Source organism: Pogona vitticeps, chromosome 1 (assembly GCF_051106095.1).
Source record: "Pogona vitticeps strain Pit_001003342236 chromosome 1, PviZW2.1, whole genome shotgun sequence".
In the NCBI taxonomy this organism is placed as follows: Eukaryota; Metazoa; Chordata; class Lepidosauria; order Squamata; family Agamidae; genus Pogona; species Pogona vitticeps.
In genome coordinates, this window is record NC_135783.1 from 82,688,970 (window position 1) to 82,710,275 (window position 21,306).

A 21,306-nucleotide genomic window follows, 5' to 3' on the forward strand; every position below is an offset into this window, starting at 1 on the left:
GGATAGTGTTCTGTGGACTGATGAAACAAAATTAGAACTGTTTGGGCCCATGGATCAACGCTATGTTTGGAGGAGGAAGAACAAGGCATATGACTAAAAGAACACCTTGCCTACTGTGAAGCATGGCGGAAGGTCAATAATGCTTTGGGGCTGTTTTGCTTCTGCAGGTACAGGGAAGCTTCAGCGTGTACAAGGTACCATGAATTCTCTTCAGTACCAGGAGATATTGGATGAAAATGTGATGCAGTCCGTCACACACCTGAGGCTTGGGAGACGTTGGACCTTTCAACAGGACAATTATCCCAAGCACACCTCCAAGTCCACTAGAGCATGGTTGCAGAGGAAAGGCTGGAACATTTTGGAGTGGCCATCGCAGTCACCAGACTTAAATCCGATTGAGAACCTCTGGTGGGACTTAAAGAAAGCAGTTGCAGTGCGCAAGCCTAAGAATTTGACTGAACTGGAGGCTTTTGCCCATGAAGAATGGGCGAAGATACCCGTAGATCGCTGCAAGACACTTGTGTCAAGCTATGCTTCATGTTTAAAAGCTGTTATAACTGTAAAAGGATGTTGTACTAAGTACTAAGATTGAATGTCACTTGGGGGTTGAATAAAAACTAATAATGATGTGAGCACAGAAAAGACATTTGTGGTTATTTCATTATAAACTTAAGGTTATATTTCTCTGACCTACAAGTGCCTCTTTCATGTAAATGTAAGCAAGATGACTGAATGATCAAAATCAATGTCAAAATGGCCAAAACATTCAATTTCAGTGGGGGCTGAATAATTTTGAACACAACTGTATTTCCAGTTATTGGTATTAACCTTTAAAGCTCTACATGCCTGGGGGCCTGGCTATCTGAAGGACTGCTAGTCTTGTTTATGAACTTATCCAGATGTTAAGATCTTCAGGAAAGGCAGAGTAAAATTTATGAATTCCAATTATAAAATTAGAAATGTAATTTTCAAAATTAAAAATTCAAGTTGCAGTCCTATTGAGAATGAGTCCAGGTACCATGGGCTGCTGTAGACTTCTCCATGGGTGGAGAGGAAAATCACGTAATGCAACCTCCATTGGCAGAAAGCTATACCACTGTAAATAAGAAAAATTAAAATTTTAGTAAGTCCCAGCATTCCTCAGTCAGCATAACCATGTGGTCTAAGAAATTTGGGGAGTTGAAGTAAAAAAACATTTAAAAAACTCAACATTTCCATGTTCTGTTGTTACTTACGCCAGCAGTGCTCATGGCTAATTAAGATTAGAAGGGCAGACTGGAGATAGCTCTGGATATTCTTGACTCATAGAACCCCTCTCCCCTTTCTTAAAACTTCTCTTCCCCTCTCCAAAAAAGAAAAAAAACCAAAGAAGTAAAAATAAAGAAAGAAGGGGAAAATTCCATTCCTGGAGCTGACATTATACTTTTTTTCTCTATTTAGAACCATTGAGAGGACATATTTTAAACACATAGCAAACTGATAAGGAACAAGGGTTAAAAAGCTAACAGGTACTCCTCTGTCATATTTGCTGAGGGGCTTAGAACTTTGGAGGAGGTTATTTGTAGGTCAAGGTCAAGAGTGTTCCCCGAGTGTTCGGTGTAGCTTGGAAGTAGATAAATACCAAGGTCAAAGCTAACCAATGTTTTCAAAGACAAGGTTAAAAAAAAGGGCACAGCTGAAGATAGCTGAAGCTTACTTACAGGACTTCAGTCCAAGGGAGAACTGCATAAGCACAGGCAAGATGTGTTGCAAGGATGGGCCCTCCTAATGCTGATGGACTACCCATGCTCCTTACCACTAGCTACAGTTGGTTACTGCTGATGGGTATTGGAGTTCAACTTCTTCTGGAGGTTTGCACTCTACCTGTCACTGATATACTGGGCTGAGTTGTAGGTCAAGTGTTACAACCCAAAAGGAGTCTGCCCTGTGAGGCTGGAGGGGATCAAGTTGCAGGCTGAAAGGTGTTCTGGGTTTTGTCCCTCTTTGGAGGCATGGAAGCTGAGTGAGAGGCATATTCCAGAATGAATGCAATTCTGTTTTATTGCTCAGAAATGACATGACAAGAACAACACATGAAACGCAGAATGTCCTTGTCCAGCCAAGCAATTTGATCTGGGTCTCTTTGGTTGGAGGTGGCTGACCCTGAACATCTGGGCCACTTCTTGTTTCTGCCCTCATCAGCTTTGGTACACAGTGCACATTCTTTTTTTTCCTTCTCTATTGACCTCTTAGTTGGTCCCAAGCCTCACAACTCTGGAAATCCCCACACACAGTTCTTCCTCTTTGCAAAAGCACCAGAGGAGTTCTTTGAATATAGCACCACACCTCAGCTTGTATCTGTGTTTGAGAAATTGATCTTTAAAGGACAGCTGAGTTTGGCTTGAGGCATCATTGCAAGAGCAAAGAAAAGAGACCCAGAGAGTATTCACATGCATGTTGGTCAATGAACTAATACTATTAGAGATGGGGATGGATACAAAAAGAGATCGGTTTTTCCGACAAATACAGCTTTTCATTAAATATCCGTTAATCTGTATTTCTGGTTCCAGAGGCCCCCACGAATACGAAGGGATATTTACCTGGTTTTATTTGTACTTCATATTCAAACAAACAAACAAACCATTCTGCCTATGATGACAGGAAGGCAGCCACCACCCCACATAGCCACCCAATACCACAGCCTATCCCACCCCTTTACTTTCCCTTCCTTAGCTCTCCCCCACCCCCACCAACAGCCCCTTACCTTAATCGAAACTGCCGAGGTCTCTTGGCCTAGTCCAAGCCATGGCACATAAAAAGGGAGACTGGCTGCCCTTTGTGAAGATGGCAGCTGTGGCTTCATTTACAGTAGAGAAGCTGCAGCTGCCTTCTTTGCAAAGGGCAGTCTGGATTCCCTTAGCCTGTCTTAGGCAGTGATTAAGGTAAGGGGATGTGGGTGGGAGTGGGGTGGGGGCTAATGTAGGGAAAGGAAGTGGGTGGCTGGCTGTGGGGGATGTGGCTGCCTATTGGCCTCCAATCAGCTGATCGGTGGCCAGTAGGCAGAATGTACTTCTGTGGCATTTGGTAAACTCTGCTTGGGGAGACCCAGTTTGTGAGTGAATAACTGGGATGTCTGATATCCAATTTTCACCAAAGTTGGCAGGCTTCTTGGGGAAAGACGTAGGAAGCCCGTTGTGATTCTTGTTTCTCAAAGTACCTGAGAGGAGCTTTCCTGGGGGGACGGTCCTCTTTGTGACTATATAACTCAGGGATCCATGGTCCAATGTTCAATAAACTTGCAGGAGTTGTAGAAAAGCTTCTGTGGAAGCTTCCCTGCAAATTTGGTGTCTCTAGGTGGTTGGGGTTCAGTTTTATACCATTGAAAGCAAAGACGGATCAATGGATCAATTCATCGATTTTCTCAAATATTCATATATTTGTTTCCATTGATCCGTTAACCTTGACGGATCATGAATCAAAACGGATTGCCATTTTTTTATTTGTCCCCCATCTCCAGTTATTATTGCACATCCTTGCAAACACAGAGAAGGGAGGAACTTCTAACATCTTTTTTTCTCATGGCTGGAACGACAACACCTGCCAATTTTAGTAACACTCAAATCATTTTCAATATTCCAAAAAGGTGCATGGGCCCAGGAAACTGGGGCTATAGTACCTGCACCACCACATTGATGCTTGCATTGAAAATATAATGTCCCAAGGATGCCACCACTACTTCTGTAAATGTGGCAGGGGTTTGGCTTTCAGGTGTTCATAGGAAACTCCAAAATGGTCAAATGCTGCTGTAAGAGTGCCTCTGAACCTCTGTAGAATCATTTGAGACTGAATGAAATAACATGCAATAGATAGTTTAGGGTTCAGCAAAACAGTTAACATATCTTTAGATTTCTCTTAAGAGGAAAAAAAACGGATTGCTCTAACACAAGTTTATCTCAGTCTTCATTTGGCATTAGTCTGCATATTCCTTTGTTTTGAAACTGGTCATTTCAGTGATAGTTCAGTTTTGTTGGCATGTCTGATGTCTCAGGTACTTGACACTGGAAGGTTTTAATGCCTGCAGGGATAATGCTATAAAAGGAGGAATAATATATGATCTAACACAGAGATTTTTATTACACAAGAGCAAATTAAATAGGAAGAAATCTCATGTATCAACAATACTACCAACAGCCTGAAAAAAACAAAACACCAGGTCTCTAACCATCTCCAAAATCTTTTACTTTCAACTTCCTTGCATGTCACTTTTAAAACTAGTAGTGAAAAACAGGGGTGTGCAAAATACCTCAGCTGAAATTCCCTCTTCTACACAACTCATCAAGTTAATAACAGCTGGCCAACTGTGATAGATCCATTGCTGCTTTCTGGCCTTGTTTTAACTTTCATTAAAAGCCATACCAAAGATATTAAATAATACTATCAAACACTATCAAACAACAGCAACAGTTGTAGTATCATGACATTGTTGGTTGTATCCAGTGATGGGCTTCTCTTAGTACAGTGGCTCTAAGCCTTTGGCCTCCCAGACTTGGTGGACTTCAACTCCCAGAATTCCCAGCCAATCTGGCCAGTGATCAGAGACTTTAATTTCAAAATCTAGAGGGCAAAATGTCTTAGTGGCAAATGCTTCTGGCCCTGCAAGACAGGACGAACATTTTTTGTCAATCCTTGTTTTTACCCATTCTGCTGTAACATATCTCATTCTGTTCTGAAGGACTCCTTCATCCGTACGAGGAACATTTCAGGAAAGGCAGGAGGCTTATCAGAAAGTACTGGATGCTTCAAATTACCTAGAGTTGTTTCAAATTAAGGCAAAACCACCACTGGATGCAACCTTATAGGCTGTTCTATTTATAGTGACCAAAAATGATGGTGATGAAAATTCTGTTGCTGAGAAGATTTGCTTTTATTTCTAGTTGTGCTAGACAGAATGCAAGCAGCCACGGTAAAACAACATGTGTCTAAACACAAGCTAGGGATATATATAGTCAATAGAATGTTAGTACCTTTTTAATAGAGAATTTGTTTCCTCATGAGCAATGGTGGAAGTAAAACTTTATGACTGACTTACAAATTGCTGCTCCTCTAGTTAGCTGTCAAAGGTATGATGGCCCAACAAGGAAGATTATGCAAAGGGAAAGACAATTGGGACTCTCCCCAAGCAATAGTAATGCAACATACAATTGACACCTGGCTGCGTGGGCAAGTTAGGCTAACAAACACAGGAAATAGTAACTCCACTGGCTTGTTTGCTAGGCCAAAGTTTCAGATGGGTTGTTCAATGAAGTATGAAGCTACATTTGCCATTCAGATTTATGAATGAATTTACATGGAAATAATACCACAGTATCTGAATATGTGAAATAACCATTACCATTCTGGTGAGCATTTACCTCCAAGTCAGTTCAGAAAAGGTATGCTTAACGACAAGGCCCTCACAGTGCAATTGCACTGTCCTCTCTCACAGATTTTTATAAAAGACCCAGATGCTGCTGCCTTCTGCTAGTGCCTCTCTGGTGCTTTGCCACTGCTTCTTCTGTCTTTTTTTCTCCCTTACCAAAAACAAAAAAGGTTACAGGAAAAGAGGCAGAGATTCCCCCCATTTTAAAGCAACTCTGCTCTGTTTTTTCTAAGTGGAAACCTACTTGGCATGCCAGATAGTAAAGTCAACCAGGATGTGCCAAAGCATGAGAAAGATTTTGTACATGGCAAACAGCACTACACGTAAGGGGAGCACTCAACTTACAATGTCTTACTTTGCAACCACATTCAAAGGTAGGCTACTCAATTGCTGAACAACTCTGATTGTCAATAAGTTCTTTCTAATGTGTAAATTAGATCTCGTTTCTCATGATTTGAATCCATCACTTCAGGTCCTACCCTCCCGAGCTACAGGGGACAAACTTTCTCAATCTTCTATGTGATAGTCCTTCAAATATTTGAAGATGTCTGTCACACAGCATCTCAATCTTTTCTTCTCCAGGCTGATGTTCCTTACAGGGCTTCGTTTCCAGACCTTTGGCACCCTGTCTGCCGTCTTCTGGACCTTTTCCTGCTTGTTGATAGCCTTCTTAGACTGTACTCCACAGGACTGGATACTGTATATCAGATCAAAGTCGAATAGTATGGTATATTATTTCCCTTCATTTGGACTAAAGATTAATAAATACTCAGCAAGTTTCTCTATTCCAGGTATTTTTTTTTCTATTTTGTGTGACAGAGAACCCCTCCAGGACCTCCATGAAGACTGAGGGGTTTCCCAAAGCAACAGCAAGGAGAAATGCTGAATGTTGTTTTTAGCCCCCTTTTTGCTGATTTTCTAGTTTTACAATCCTACACTGCTTATGCCTGAAATAAAGCCCAGAATGGGTGGATAGTGGCTGAGGTTGCCCATTGAAGAGGGGAGAAGCCTTTACTTCAGAAGTCAAAAGGCTGTCCTCCTGGTCTTATTTCTGGTCCAGGTCCTCAAGAATGAGCCTTTTTAATGAAAAATAAAAACACAGAAGAGTCTCTTCTACTTTTTTTCATTTTTGTGTTCATATGTTCATTTCTGAAATACAGTCTCTAAAACTCAAATGATTTGGTTTAATGAATGAAGAGTATACAAACATTTCACTTTCTTTCATGTTTCCTTTCTTTAATAATTTTTATTTTACTATTTGCCTGTCAAATTGCCTAGGAAATTTTTCATCCAGTAGCGTAACAAGAGCTGCTGTCCAGGAATGGAACACCAGGAATTCTGAATCTGCAAAAGGATTTGATCTTACAACTGCTGGTCTTCTAATCACAGAGGCTTCTGCGGTTTAACCCACAGTGCCACCACGTCCCGAAGAGACCATAGCTAAGCACAAAAACATGTGAGTTATCAGCACCTCACTGTTCCCACTGTTTCCTCATCATCTTCTCTGGAAATGGCTCTGAATGTTTTAATCCCTACCTTTCTTTCTTTTTATTTTTGCATCAGTTAAGGTTACTTTCTTTCTTTTTAGCCTCTTCATTTGCTTTCACTTTCGGTGTGTTCCATTCCAAGGTTCCTCAGGGGTTTTAGCCTTCAGGGTTCCCTTTCAAAAATGTTCTCACTGTGAGAGTACAGTTGCCCACCTCAAAACAGGAATTCTCCATCCCTGTTTACTTGTGCCTAACAAAGAGCACAAGTAGACAGCTGAATATTTTGCCAAGCCTTCACTGAATTTATTATTGTTATATGGGGCCAAATTGCTTCTGGCTCATGGTGACCCTATGAGTTCATGACCTCTGAAAGGCCCTATCACTAACAGCCCTGTTCAGTTCCTGCAAATTACAGGCCACAGCTTTCTTCACTCGGTCAGTCCATTTCATGTTTGAACTTCCTCACTTCTTCCCAACTTCTGCTTCACAGTCTTTTTTGCCTGCTCCAGTGAGTCCTCTCATTCTGCGTGCTAGATACAATAGCTTCAGTTTAATCACTTCAGTGTCTAGTGAGAGTTCTGGCTGCATTTCAACTAGAATTCATTTATTTGACTTCCTGGTAATCAACGGCATATTTTGACACCATATTTTGAGAACATTAGTATTTTTCCCCCTTTCATATTTCTTCTCACCGAAAAACATCACTTCCTATAGCCTATTGGCTTTGTGTGCTTTGAGCTATAGATGATGAGGCAAAGACTCAAACACAACCACATCAACCTACTATCTGCCCTTCAAGATTCTTAGACTTCAGCTGGGATCAGTGGCTGACACTTCACCAGTTCCATGCTTCTTGTTCACGAGCAGTTCACCTATGGTTGCTGCCCCATTGCCCATACTCAGCATCAGCCTCAGCCTCCACATTGACCTGAGCTTTGATTCCAGTTAGATTGGTACCAACAGCCTAGTCCACATTAGATGCACCAGGAGACTGCTTGGGACCACCATTAAACATGATGTCCACACTACTGACTTCAGCAGATCTGATCTGGGCACAGACTTATGGGGTCATAGCATTGTAGAGCTAGAAGAGACCCAACCAGTCATTGAGTCCAGCCCCTAGCCAGGGCAGGATATCCACAATTAAATGTCTTTCCAAAAACTGGAGGAGGAAATCTAAAAAGGCTAGATTTTCTTTAGACCATTCCTTAGGTATTGTCAGCACTACCCATATGGGCAGTGTGATTGCTGCCCCTCTTGTACCTGTTCTCATTTCATCATGTCATTACAACAATAACAGAATCCCAAAATCCTCTGCCATATGAAGAAAAAAAAATAGGAACTAAATCTCCATATTTACTTTCCCTGCATGATGATCATACAGAGGTCTTACTAAGAACATTTACAGTTGCATATGGCCATAGTTATACATGCTCTCATTTTTGCCTTTTGTCCGAACTGAGGCAGCTGTGTCGTGATGCAAGACCTGCCAGGGTTATTTCCCCTTGGGAAACACATTGCCTTGTGCTCCTTTTGTCCCCTGTGCTTTCCCTCCATCCTCTGCACTTATTTCTGCTCTGCTGCTGCTTCCTGTGCATCTCTCTCTCTCTCTCTCTTTCTGATATTCTCCCTCCCCCCTTCTCTCCGCTGCTGCTGCTGAACTGCATCTCCCTCTGGAACTTGCACAGTTAAACCACCTCTCATCCCGAAGAGCGGTGAATCACTCCATCACCTGAAGAAGAGCAAACGGGGAATCCACGCTCCACCAGCCTGCTTTGCTTAGGGATTTATCGGGAAAGAATATAGCGTTGGACAGAGGAGAGAACCTTTCCTGCACCCATCTGAGGTTTCCCAACCACCTCTTGTATTCCTAACAAGCTTCATTGATGTGTGTAGGGAATGTTTTCTTTAAAATATAACTGAAAAGAGAGAAGCAGGCACCGGGCAGCAACAGCTGCTGCGGCGGCGGATGGCAGCAGTAGCAGCCAGTGCAGCAAAATGAATATGTGACGGCTAAGTGCTCTCCACACTTTCCCTGTCTTCATTAGCTGTCTCTGGAAGGGACGTTGAGCTAGACAGGTGCACCACTAACTGAAGCAGGTCCTGCACTGGATTTATTACTGCTTTCTGCCTCCCTCGAGGAAAATGGTCAACAAAGACATGAATGGATTTCCAGTCAAGAAGTGTTCTGCTTTCCAGTTTTTTAAAAAAAGGGTAAGCATGCTCTGAGCACATCATTGTCGTTGATTACTTATTGATCGTGTGTGTGTGTGTGTGTGTGTGTGTGTGTGTGTGTGTGTGTGTGTGTGTGTGTGCGGACGCGCGCGCGCGCGCGTGTGCATACATAAGAGCAAACTAACAGCGTGGACAGCATTTAACAATGTGGTTATTTTAAAAAGCAGGACTAAGGGAGATTGCAACTGTACCGATTTTAAATAGAAGCAAATGTTGGGGTTACAGTACAGTATTACATAAGCATTGTTTGACTGTGCTCATGAAACTTATAGTTACACTGAAGATTTTTATTTCAGGGGCAGAAAACAGCATTACCTAGAGAAAGGTGTCTGAGTATGTGTAGTAGCAGAGCAAACACTGTGATGAAATATATAGATAGAGAGTTTGGGGGTTCTGATTAGCCGTGACAGCTAAACAGAACTTCCATCTTCAGTAGCAGTGTACCCCTTAATTGTATACGGAATTAGTCTAACAGAGGAGAGTTGATGTCTTTATGCCTTCCCTGGGGTCTTTCCAGAAGCATCAGTCTGACAAAGTGCTGAATATACCTTTGCTTCAACTGAGTCTGATTTTTAATATTCAGATGTTATCTGTTTATCTATCAACTCTTGTTGACAAATTTGTCTACTTTTCCTCTATTTCCTGTTTTCCCATTGGAGTGGGGTTATGCAGTGACCTACTTCAGTTCTTCCTTTTGTAAAATGGTAACTGGGATAGCCTTACATCTGGGGTCAATATAAAGACAACAAAGAACAAATATTTTTAAACCTGCAAGAGTAATATAACACAGAATGTTCTTGTAACAACACCAAGTGATTACAGGCAGCATTGCTGTTCTCCAAACGATCCTCTCCTTTAGTCTGTGTATCTTCCCTTCCACCTGTCTGCCTGTCCAGTTCTCAGCCTATCCATTCACACCTAATAAAGTGCTGCATTATACTCTCTCCATTCATTGCCTTATGCTGAGCTATTTGCAGGATTAGCAAAACTGTGGCACAGCCTCTGTTCTACCCAGTAACGGCAGCCTCTGTCCAATAGCAGTGCCAGCTGCTGAGGCAGAAAAGAATCAGAGAAACAGACCTTTGCTTCTTAAGGCAATGGCAGAACCCCTTGATTTAATGAAAACCCTAAGGTCCTCCTTAGCTCATTTGCTCTGATTTCAGTGTGTTGGAATAATTTCGGTTAGTTGTTGATGAGAAAGAAGGCAGTGTGATGTGATGCTCGGCTGATTATACCTTCATGGAAATTTGCCTGCAGGTACGCAGTTGCTTTCCTATAGTTCTGTATTAGAACTTTAACAACGGTCATGGTCATTCAAGGACCTTGTGATTATAGTGAATTTTGGTAATAGACCTGTAATATTTTCCCTTTCTTGTAGGGCCATAAGGGGTGTACAATGAGAGAAACAGATGTTTTCATCCAGGGCCAACAGAGCAGCTTCTACCTAAAAGCTTTGCTATAAGGAATTTCTCTCATTTTCCCTTTCTTGCTGATTTGGAGTGGAGATTTCATTTAATGAATAGCCCTCAGATCGGGCAGTCTGTTCTGTCACTTCATTCATCCATTCTCATTCACCTTCTGTCTGACGTATAAAGAGAAGACTGTCTCTTCATTCAACCGAGCAGCCATCAAATGCAGAAAACCTCCATTCAGACATCAGCACTCAGCTCCTCTCAATTCCCGTGGCGTGAATTAGGGCTGCACAATATGCCACTAACTATAACAGTCTCAATGCATCAAACAGAGAACTAGAAGTTTCCTATAATAGAGGGATCGAAATAGCTTTTCTTCCTCTCATAACCTGTTGTATATTAATTCTGCAATCTTAAACACATTTACAATGCAATCCTGAGCATGTCTGTCTAGAAGTAAGCCCAACTGATGCCCATAGTGTTTACCCTCAGCTGAGATTAGGATTGTAGGACTGGCAGGTTTGTACACATACCCGTCTTGATACATCCAACTGAACTGAATGATGCTTCCTTTTGAGTAAACATACACTGGGTTGCACATTTTGTAAGAGTTTTAGGTTGAATAGTATTGCCTTGCATGTGATGCAAAGACTAATGCAATTAGTGACGTTTTTGGTTTCATTGGTTCCACTTCCAGTGAGCTTTCACTGCTGGGCAGGTATTCAAACTCAGGCCTCCTTGTTCACTGTTCTATTCACTGCTACCGTGGGTATCCACAAATAGTGATTAATCATCATCATCTTAGAACTACAGAGCTGGAAGGGACACCATGGACCACTGAGTCAAGCCCTTGTCAAGGAGGCACAGGGGGGAATCGAACTCCCAGCCTCTGGCTCTGCAGCCAGTTTCCTAAACCACTGAGCTATCCAACAGTTACCCAGCTTCCATGCCCAGTATGGTGTTGAGGACATGGAATTCTGTGTTTTGAAAAAAATCAGATTGCTGTCTTATGTGGGCTGCTTTTCCAAAATAATTAATAAGTATAATTGCATGCTATCAAGTCAATTCCGACTTACAGTGACCATTTCCAGAACTTTCTAGGTAGAGAATACTCATTGCCTTCCTCTGGGGGGTACCATGGGACTGTGCAGCTTGCCCAAACCTACACAGGTTGGCTCTACTTGCAGGAGGCACAAATGGGAATCAAACAATCTCTGCAGCCAGATACCTTATTCACCAAGCGATCCAGCCAGCTCTTGTTTTAAATGCGTTGATTTTTGCAATATAATCTTGAATACATCAAGAGAGGGTCTTTGAACCAGAGAAAATTTACTTTGTGGACTTGCAATCTAGGCAGGGGATTCTGAGAGTTGTAGTCCAAATAGTTGGCTTTTCTACATTTTCTTTTGAAATTTGCATTGAATATCATCGCATGCCATTAGAATCACTTTATCTTCCCCAGTGAGATCTGTGATGGTACCTTTAGCTATCAGCAAGGTCTCAAAATGAGATGGTGTTTGTATTGTAGGTTTAACTGCTTCCTAACGTACATCATCCATTTCCCTGTATTAATATAATGTTCCATATGGAAAGCTTGCAGAAAGACAGTCTTGTGTTTACATTTTCAATTTAAATTGTATTCCATTTGTAGAGAATTATGCCATTAACACAGTCACCTGAATGCATTCATAGCTGCAGTCCATCTCAAATTATGCAGACAGAATATTCCCTTCTGATGATATTTGTCCTGTAATTTACTGGTGGACAAGTAGTGTGTGTGTGTGTGTGTGTGTGTGTGTGTGTGTGTGTGTGTGTTCACTATATATATATTCACTACATATGTATATTCACACACACACACACACACACACACAGAGAGAGAGAGAGAGAGAGAGAGAGAGAGAGAGAGAGAGAGACCATTGATAGCTCATGGTGTGAACAACGACAAACTACCCCAAACAAGCAGAATAAGAGGTCCTCCACTTTCCTGCTCAGGCCATGACTTGCACTGGAGATTTAAATTTAAATATTTAAATACTGCACTCCCAAGCCAACTACACCAGAGCACAGAGTGCTGTCCTCTGAAGATACCGGTCACAGAGACTGGCGAAACGTTAGGAAGAACAACCTTCAGAACACGGCCAAAAAGCCCGAAAAACCCACAACAACCATTAGATCCCGGCCGTGAAAGCCATCGAGAATTCAGTGAGAAAACTCTGGCTCAGAAAGAGAAACTCTGCAGCTGTTCCCCAGGGCCTTCTCTACAATTGTAAGGTAGTATAAACCAGTTTAAATTCCAAGTTTGATTACATTTATATTTCACCTTACAGTATTTCCAACCACTAGTGCATTTTTTAAGTTTCAAAAAAAATTTAACTGAATTATCCTACTAATACCCATAAAGTTAGTTTACCAGGTCAATTTGTTTCTAAATAAATGCATTTTTCTATTTCTAATCAAAGACACGGGCGTTCGGTGGAATCCTACATTTATTTATTATTTCAGTGTATTTAGGCAGACATACTGGCCAAAGTTCTCTTAACTTTGGGAAAGCAAATTACTCCAAATTATGAAATCACCATAGACATTATGAGTTGCACGGTGACTAATACAACACAGTATGAAACAGATAATGTCTATGTAGATTTCTTAATATAACTTGATCCCAAAAGTTATGCCATTTGAATTACACCAGCATAACTAGGCAAAAGGATTTGGGCCACTATGTTGTTGTAATGTAGGCTATATATATGAATTATTCTGACACTCTCTGGCTTTGCCTGTGGACTTCCTATTCTGCACTGGTCAAACATTACAGCACCTGCTTTAATTATGTTGGCTATATGTAACCTCATATGATTAAGTCCACCCCTTTGCAATTTGTTGTTGTTTAGTTGTTTACTCGTGTCCGACTCTTCGTGACCCCATGGACCACAGCACACCAGGCCCTTCTGTCTTCCACTGTCTCCTGGAGTTTGGTCAAATTCACGTTGGTAGCTTCAATGACACTGTCCAACCATCTCATCCTCTGTTGTCCCCTTCTCCTCTTGCCCTCACACTTTCCCAACATCAGGACCTTTGCAATTTACTTTTATTTAAATCCAGTGTTTATACATTCTTCTTTGTCCTTTTTACTTCTGAAGTTTCCATTGTAGCAAACTGAATTCACAATACATAGTTGTCTGATTGCAGAAAAATTGGAAACGGAAACTTCCTTCAGAAAAGCTGGTTGGATTTTTCTTTACAGAAGGGAAATAAATATATGCTTGTTCTTGTCTCTGAAAACCAGATTTAAAGGAGCACAAAAGCAATCACACACAATTCATAATTTATGTGCACACTGGAGCAATAACCTGGAATGCATTCTGTACGTGTTCTTGCACTCTGATATTCAACGCTTTTTACAAAATTCATGTCTTAGACTTGAAATATGGTACAAACAGAGACTATCTGCCATGTAAGCCACCAATATCAATATGCAAATAGTCCAGTTTCAAGCATAGCTGGATAGCTCACTGGTTTAGGTCAGAGTTTGGGAGTTTTATTCCCCACAGTGCCTCCTTGTCAGGGGTGGACCTGGTGATCCATACGGTTGCTTCCAACTTTGCAGATCTAAGATAATGATTATTATAATGATGATAGTAATGATAATTCTCTTGTTGCCTACTAATCTGGGGTAGAGGAGAAAGGAATAGCTGCTTGATACACAATTGAACTTTTTTATTTGGTCATGGTTTAGTGGTATAGCATGTACTTGGCATGTAGGAGTCCGCCAGTTCAATCCCTAGCATCTCTTTTGTCACTCTTAAGCAACCTTCAGAAGTAGCTACTCTTTCGTACATTCCAGAATACATGGGGTTAAGGGGAAAAGCCACCTTCAGTATCACCATTTCCATTGTCTCCATCTTGTGTGACATTCTGGGGGGGGTGGAAACCTACCAACATACGGCTACTGAGGAGTTGGTTTTTTTTTTGTTTTTTTTTTTTGGACTTATATGCCGCCCCATAGCACTACAAGCACTCTCCGGGCGGTTTACAATTTAATTATATAGGCTACACATTGCCCCCCCAGCAAGCTGGGTACTCATTTTACCGACCTCGGAAGGATGGAAGGCTGAGTCAACCTTGAGCCGGCTACCTGGGATTTGAACCCCAGGTCGTGAGCACAGTTTTTTAGCTGCAGTACAGCATTTTAACCACTGCGCCACGAGGCCCATTTTTGTGAAAGCGACCTCAGTTACTGCACAATCTATGAGCAGTCAGTCCCATTTAACAAGTAGCTGGGTTTCAGTGGATGTGATATCCATCATATTGTATTTGCAATCCACAAAACCTAATGTCAAATGGAACATGTTAGGTTTTAGAGTGCCATGAGACTCTTTGTTGTTCATATAATATGTGATCTCCTGTATTCTTTAGCCTCCATTTTCCTTCATATTAGTAACATGACACATTTGAAAAGCAAAGATAATATTAGGAATGTGTGGCAGTTAAGTACCGAGGGTTTCATCCTAGAAGGATTTGATGAGAAGACTGTGGAAAAAAAACATTGAAATCTGTTTTTCCACATCTTCCGGGATTTCGAGGTTACTCCTCTTTTTATGCTTGTGTATCTGTGTGTGTCTAAATTGCTGCCAGGTGGTTATAATAAAGGCTGCTTTGAAGTGCATTATTCTTCCCCGTTGCTTGTGTTAGCTTTTCATTTCGTTTTTAAAAAGGTCATTGCACAGATTCTTATGACAAATCAGCTTCAGATTTCATGAAGTAACTTGGGGTGACATCTTGCCAAAGGGTGTGGAAGAAAGAAAGTGGGAAGCATGAATTCTACCACTATTGACTGTTCTGCTAAACCCAAGAGCAGACAAAGCATTAACTTCAGCTATCCTTTGACCATATTAAGAGGACGATACTTGTCCAATTGATAAAGGCTCATAAGATAAATAAATGATGGACAGAAACAAGAATGCAGCCAAGAGACAGTAGGAGAATCCAAGGAATGAATATTCTTTGTTTATTGTAGGATAGATTCAGGATTGATGGATCTTAGGCCTGAGAAAAGATGAAAATGTTTTCATCAAATTCATAGTAGAAAATGTATGAAAATTAGCAACATTGGCCATGCCAAGGAGAAAAGATGGCGAGGACAAAAGACAAAAAGAGTCCTGTTTTATATTTATACATGTCCATTTCTTTAATTAGCTTAAGTACCTGGCCAAGTGGAGAGAAAATATAGAAGTAAAAAAAATCTTGTTTCATATTTATATATCTATCTCCAAACATTTGTTTATTGTATTAACTTGCCACCACTCTAGATAAAGCCTTAAAAGGCAACTTACTATAGCTTTGGATCCATAGCAGACCTTTCTGCTTCCAAATGATTTATGGTACAATCCACTTACATTGATTTTTCCTTTGGCCACTATCACTGATCCATTTTGCAACACCTATTTTCCCCATCCTCAAGCTGTTCACAGCCTTTCTTTCAACCTCCAGATTCCACCTTCCTCCTTGGATGGTTCAATATCTCTGTTCAGATCATTGATGCAGATCAAAGCAGGTATTCTTTTCCAAGAAGTGCTTACGCTCAGACATGCCTGGATTTTACACTCCTGGAGTTTACTTTTGTTGTCACATATGGATGTGGTTACATTATTGAATAAATCAGATGATGGATCAGTTTTTTTTAATGTGGTTTAAAAATCACATGGTAGTCACATGGTTTTTGGATCAGTGTGCATCCTCTTGGGAAAATGTTCGATCCTTTTTAAAACCATATTGTATATCAGTGGAGGAGGCCACATGTACTTTCCGAATCATTGCATTTGAGTCTTTGTCCTGCATGCCTCTCACTCGTGCTGACTGCCTAGCCTTTAGCCACTGCTGCTGTGGTGTTATTTTTTATTTATTTTATTATTTTACATTATTTCTTGCAATCTGGCATAGGGATAGAACAAAATGACAGGTAGAAAAAAAATGAAACAGAGGTTTCCCTGCAGACACAGACAAATTCACACAGAGAGAGGGAGAGGGAGTTGGAGAAGGAAAGGTAGCATCTGAGCTGAGGCTGAAACTTTTATTTAAAATAAATGACCCTCTTAAAGTCAAGTAAAATACCTCAATTTCTAACCGAAAACCAAACTTGCCGGGCAAAAAAAAGTCATGCTTCCATGTGCATTGTGTGGTCAACTTTTTAAAAATTGATTTCAAATAAGCTAAACCTGGTTCAGATATAGATTTTTCCCATGTGTAACCACACTCGACATACAAGGTTTTATGCTGAGGGGCTGTCCAGAAGCACTACCTCTTCTTCCAGGGCTGGCTCAGAAGAAGCAAGCTGCTAAAGAGGAAAATGCAAAACTATGTGCCTGTTTTCTAATTGCATATTAAAGCCCTGTAGCAGTATTTCAGAAAGAGCAACAACAACACTTAGAGTTGAGTGTATTGTGGTTAAGGAGTATTTGTGGCATCATTCATCTGAAAGATGCTTTATGCCCTGTGTCTTGCAACATTAGTTTTACAAAGCCAGGAAAAGATCCAAGAAACCACTACAAACTAGACTCTTTAGGATGATAATGGCTTTTCTCCTGAAGAAAGAAGGAGAACTCTTGAAAATGCTAACTAGACCTGGGACAGTTGCCTATTTTTTTAAAAAACCTCTCTAGAAGCAATAAAAAAATAAATGATGGAAATCTTTTTCCTTTCTTTGGTTGTTGGGAGTTTGAAACAGATTCCCAAGGAATGCAACCTTACTGGGCTGCAGCCCCAATAAGATGTCTTTCCCATAATGCTTTTTCTCTTAATATTGGGCAACTGGATCATTGAAGTTTAATTGTGTCTAGTAAACGAAATACAGGTGCTCACCACCTCTCTGGCTTGGACTTAAGAGTGCTTTTATCTCTTGCCTTTAGCAGCAGGCGCTCCAGGCATTCCACATGTTGAACAGATGGGGAAAGGGATAGAATGAAACAGGACTGATAGTGTATAACTTAAACATTTTTCATCTAAGATTGCTTTTTTAAAAAAAAGCTAAACAGTGAAGGCCACTTAATGATGTGCTTATATAAAACCAAAACAAATGAAGAATTAATATTTTTGTGGTGTTCCTCAACAACAGCCAAAAAAAATCAGGCGGGAGTGTAAATGTTATAGTGCAGAATTGCCAATGTTAAAAACAGACCATCATTGGCCAAAAACCAATGGCTAAGTTGTGTAATTTTTTTCTAGGTACTTAAAATAATTTGTATTCCATAACTACATAGTAGACAAAATCCACTTCTGCAATCTTATCCTTCAATTATTATCCAAATGTCAGAGGCTTGACTTAGCACTGAAACAAATTTAGTAAATATTAGAACTGGAAATTAGAAGAGTTAAATGCTAAATGAATTGGACTTCTACATGCCTGGTTCTATTCACACTTTACCCACCTCTCATACTTCCAGACTTAAATCTTTGGACTTGTTCACACTTTGATCAGGTGCTGAGATGATCCATCTCCACCATCACAAAATAACCTCTAATGAGAACCAGGATCTCTACATGGTTAAGCCTCATACACCTGGGTGGGCAACTTGGGGCCCTCCAGATGTTTTTGAACTATAACTCCCATGATCATCCACTACTGGCTATGCTAACTGAGAGTGATGGAAATTGCAGATCAACAACGTCTAGAGGGTCCTTTATGTATACACTTGCATGCTTAAGAACTGAATTCATATGAATCTTTGAGAGGGCTAAGCAAGCCTAGTACATATCCTTGTGTGATGCTTTAGGTGTACACTGTGTTCTCCCTAAGTAGTATTCAGATAGGTAATTTCCCACCAACAGTACTACTGAGTAACCTAATCCACATTGCCACAATCTTCTTTTAAGGAATAACACCCCAGAGGATCATTCTTGGCTACTCAGACTTGGTGTGGAGCTGCTTTTGAAAAGCATTTGGAACCTTCAGCTGGTGCAGAATACTCCAGCCAGATTGTTGAAGAGGACAGGTTACAAGGGTTACCTGATACCTAGCTTACTATAGGTTCACTTGCTTCTAGTATGTTTCCTGGAACATTTCAAAGCACGGGTTGTTGGAAGCTTCCTCACTACATACACAAAAATTAGGGGACCAGGCCATTTGAAAGACTGTATTCTCCCTTACAAGCCCAGTCAGGTTTTAAGATTTTTTGAGAAAAACCCTTTGTGGGCTTAACACGTTCAGAAGAACATTTAATGAGGATACGAGAGAGGGCTTTCTTGATGTCCACTCTGAGGCTCTGAAAAAGACAGCTAAGGGAAGTTGATCTCCGCTTCTCACCATTGTACTCCCCCCCCCCCCAGCAAGCCAGGGCCTTTTTATTCTGACAGACCTTTGGCATTTAAGCCTGGCTATTCTCAGACAGAACTCAAACAAGTAGGATGTTGCTGTTTCTTTTTATCGATGAGAAAGCCCCATGGAACTCAATGCTAATGATTCCTGATAAAGAATGTGCAGGACTGTGCTGTCAGTACATAAATAATTCACAGCAATGGGGATCTCCCTTTGGTCTCTTGCTTAAGGAGAAAACTAAAACCACAAGGGAAATTATTTGAGGATTCAGAGAGGTGACAGTATAAACATGAAACAAACAAGGGAGAATAGAGAAGAGGAAACTCTCTGTGATTGAAAATTGTGAACCCTCTTTTCATAAGATGCTGTTGTGTTTTCTTTTTATTCTTTGCCTCTGTGGGACCACTTCTTTAACTTATTATGCTTGCTACCATTACCAATATGTGTGGTACTGGGAGGAGAACAAGAAATAAAGTAAATGTCTCCAAGCATTGTAGTAAAGGAATCTATGAAGATGCATCTTACCTGCCCTCTGTCCACATTGTCAGCCTCTTGTTTTGTCTTGATGTACCTCGTGGGATATGAGTCAGTTTGTGCAGTCTTGGGCAAGCTGTACAGTCCCAAGGTGCTCCCCAGAAGTAGCTGTAGAAGAGGTAGCTATGTTTGTGCAAGCATTATAGGGGAAAACAAAATAAAACTAAAGAGTAAAAAAAAAGACAAAAACATAGTGGCATGTCTGATGAAGTGGGCTTGCCCGTGAAAGCTCACATTTAAAAATATAAAAGTCTCTAAAGTACCACTACATTTTTGTCTTTTCCTACTCTTTTTTTAAATTTTGTTTTCACCTATAGACCCAGAAGAAGGGAATGGCAATGTTATTTCTGAGTATTCTATATCTAGAAAACTATGGAAAGGCTCACCATAAATTGGAAACATAATTATCAATTACACATAATTACCAATTACAAATTATTTTTTAATAGATTTATACCCCACCCACCTAGACGAATGGTCTACTCTACAAATGCTGCAAGGATAAAGGGTGACTTCACTCTGATTGGGATTAGGTGTTTTTAGGCACTTCGGGTACAAATTAGATGTTATAGGTCAGTGGTCCCCAACCTTGGGCCTCCAGATGTTCTTGGACTTCAACTCCCAGAAATCCTGGGCAGCAGAAGTGGTGGTAAAGGCTTCTGGGAGTTGTAGTACAAGAACATCTGGAGGCCCAAGGTTGGGGACCACTGTTATAGGTAACATATCAAATAGGCAAAAGCTAGAAATTCAGCCACATACAGTAAATTCTAAGCCAGTGTTTATCTCCTGATAACCAATTAAAAAACAAAGCAGCTATCAAAGAAGTTTAGAAAATGTTGTGGGATTATTGCAGTTTATTAGAATGAGTTCTCTGCATCATCTAGTCCAGCACTTTGCATATTGCCTTGTTTTCACTGTGGTTTGTGTCATTTTAGTAAAAAGAAAAAGACAGACTAAAAAGAATCACATGAACTCCTGTTCTCTCTGCCATGCATAGTTTATATCTGTGCTCAAGGAAGGGCATGGAATTAAAAGCATCTCTTGGGGCTGCTTGAATGCTGGGCAGGATGTCATAGATCATCTCAAGAGCCCTGGTATCATTTACCAGAGACCACCATCTTTAAATGATCCTGGCTATGAACCAGTGCAATGTAACAAAATATGATCATGTCTGTTCTGAAAAGTGTAAAACAAGGCTCTTCTCCTCATCTTTGTAGTTAAATGTGAGAAGCTGCCAAACAGGCCATCACATTGCTTTGGCAGGCAAATGTGTGTGTGTGTTTAGTCGTTTAGTCGTGTCCGACTCTTCGTGACCCCATGGACCAGAGCACGCCAGGCCCTCCTGTTTTCTACTGCCTCCCGGAGTTGTGTCAGGTTCATGTTGGTTGCTTCGCAGACACTGTCCAGCCATCTCATCCTCGGTCGTCCCCTTCTCCTCTTGCCATCACACTTTCCCAACATCAGGGTCTTTTCCAGGGAGTCTTTTCTTCTCATGAGATGGCCAAAGTACTGGAGCCTCAGCTTCAGGATCTGTCCTTCCAGTGAGCACTCAGGGTTGATTTCCTTTAGAACTGATAGGTTTGTTCTCCTTGCAGTCCAGGGGATTCTCAAGAGCCTCCTCCAGCACCACAATTCAAAGGCATCAATTCTTCGGCAGTCTGCTTTCTTTATGGTCCAGCTCTCACTTCCATACATCACGACAGGAAAAACCATAGCTTTGACTATTCGGACTTTTGTTGGCAAGGTGATGGCAGGCAAATAAGCTACATCAAACCTCTTGGAAAAATCAAATCAGTGTCATTCTTATGTCTCTCTGTGAACGAAATGAACATCAGTGGCAGGGCCCAGAGAGATTTTGTATCTGGCTAGCTAGGACTATTGAAAGGACAGCACTGAAGTCCAACAGTTTTCCTGGGGGCTTTCCCC

General features: G+C 41.0%; 1 protein-coding gene across 1 annotated transcript in view; it reads left to right on the forward strand.

The window, feature by feature from the left end:
- Positions 1-8,256: 8,256 nt before the first annotated feature.
- SGK1 (serum/glucocorticoid regulated kinase 1) overlaps positions 8,257-21,306 on the forward strand; it is a 92,614-nt gene continuing 79,564 nt past the window's right edge. Inside the window, exon 1 of the mRNA XM_020779728.3 lies at positions 8,257-9,099. Coding sequence (XP_020635387.1) covers positions 9,031-9,099 — 69 coding nt within the window. The 5' untranslated portion in view covers positions 8,257-9,030. The remainder of the gene's footprint in view (positions 9,100-21,306) is intronic.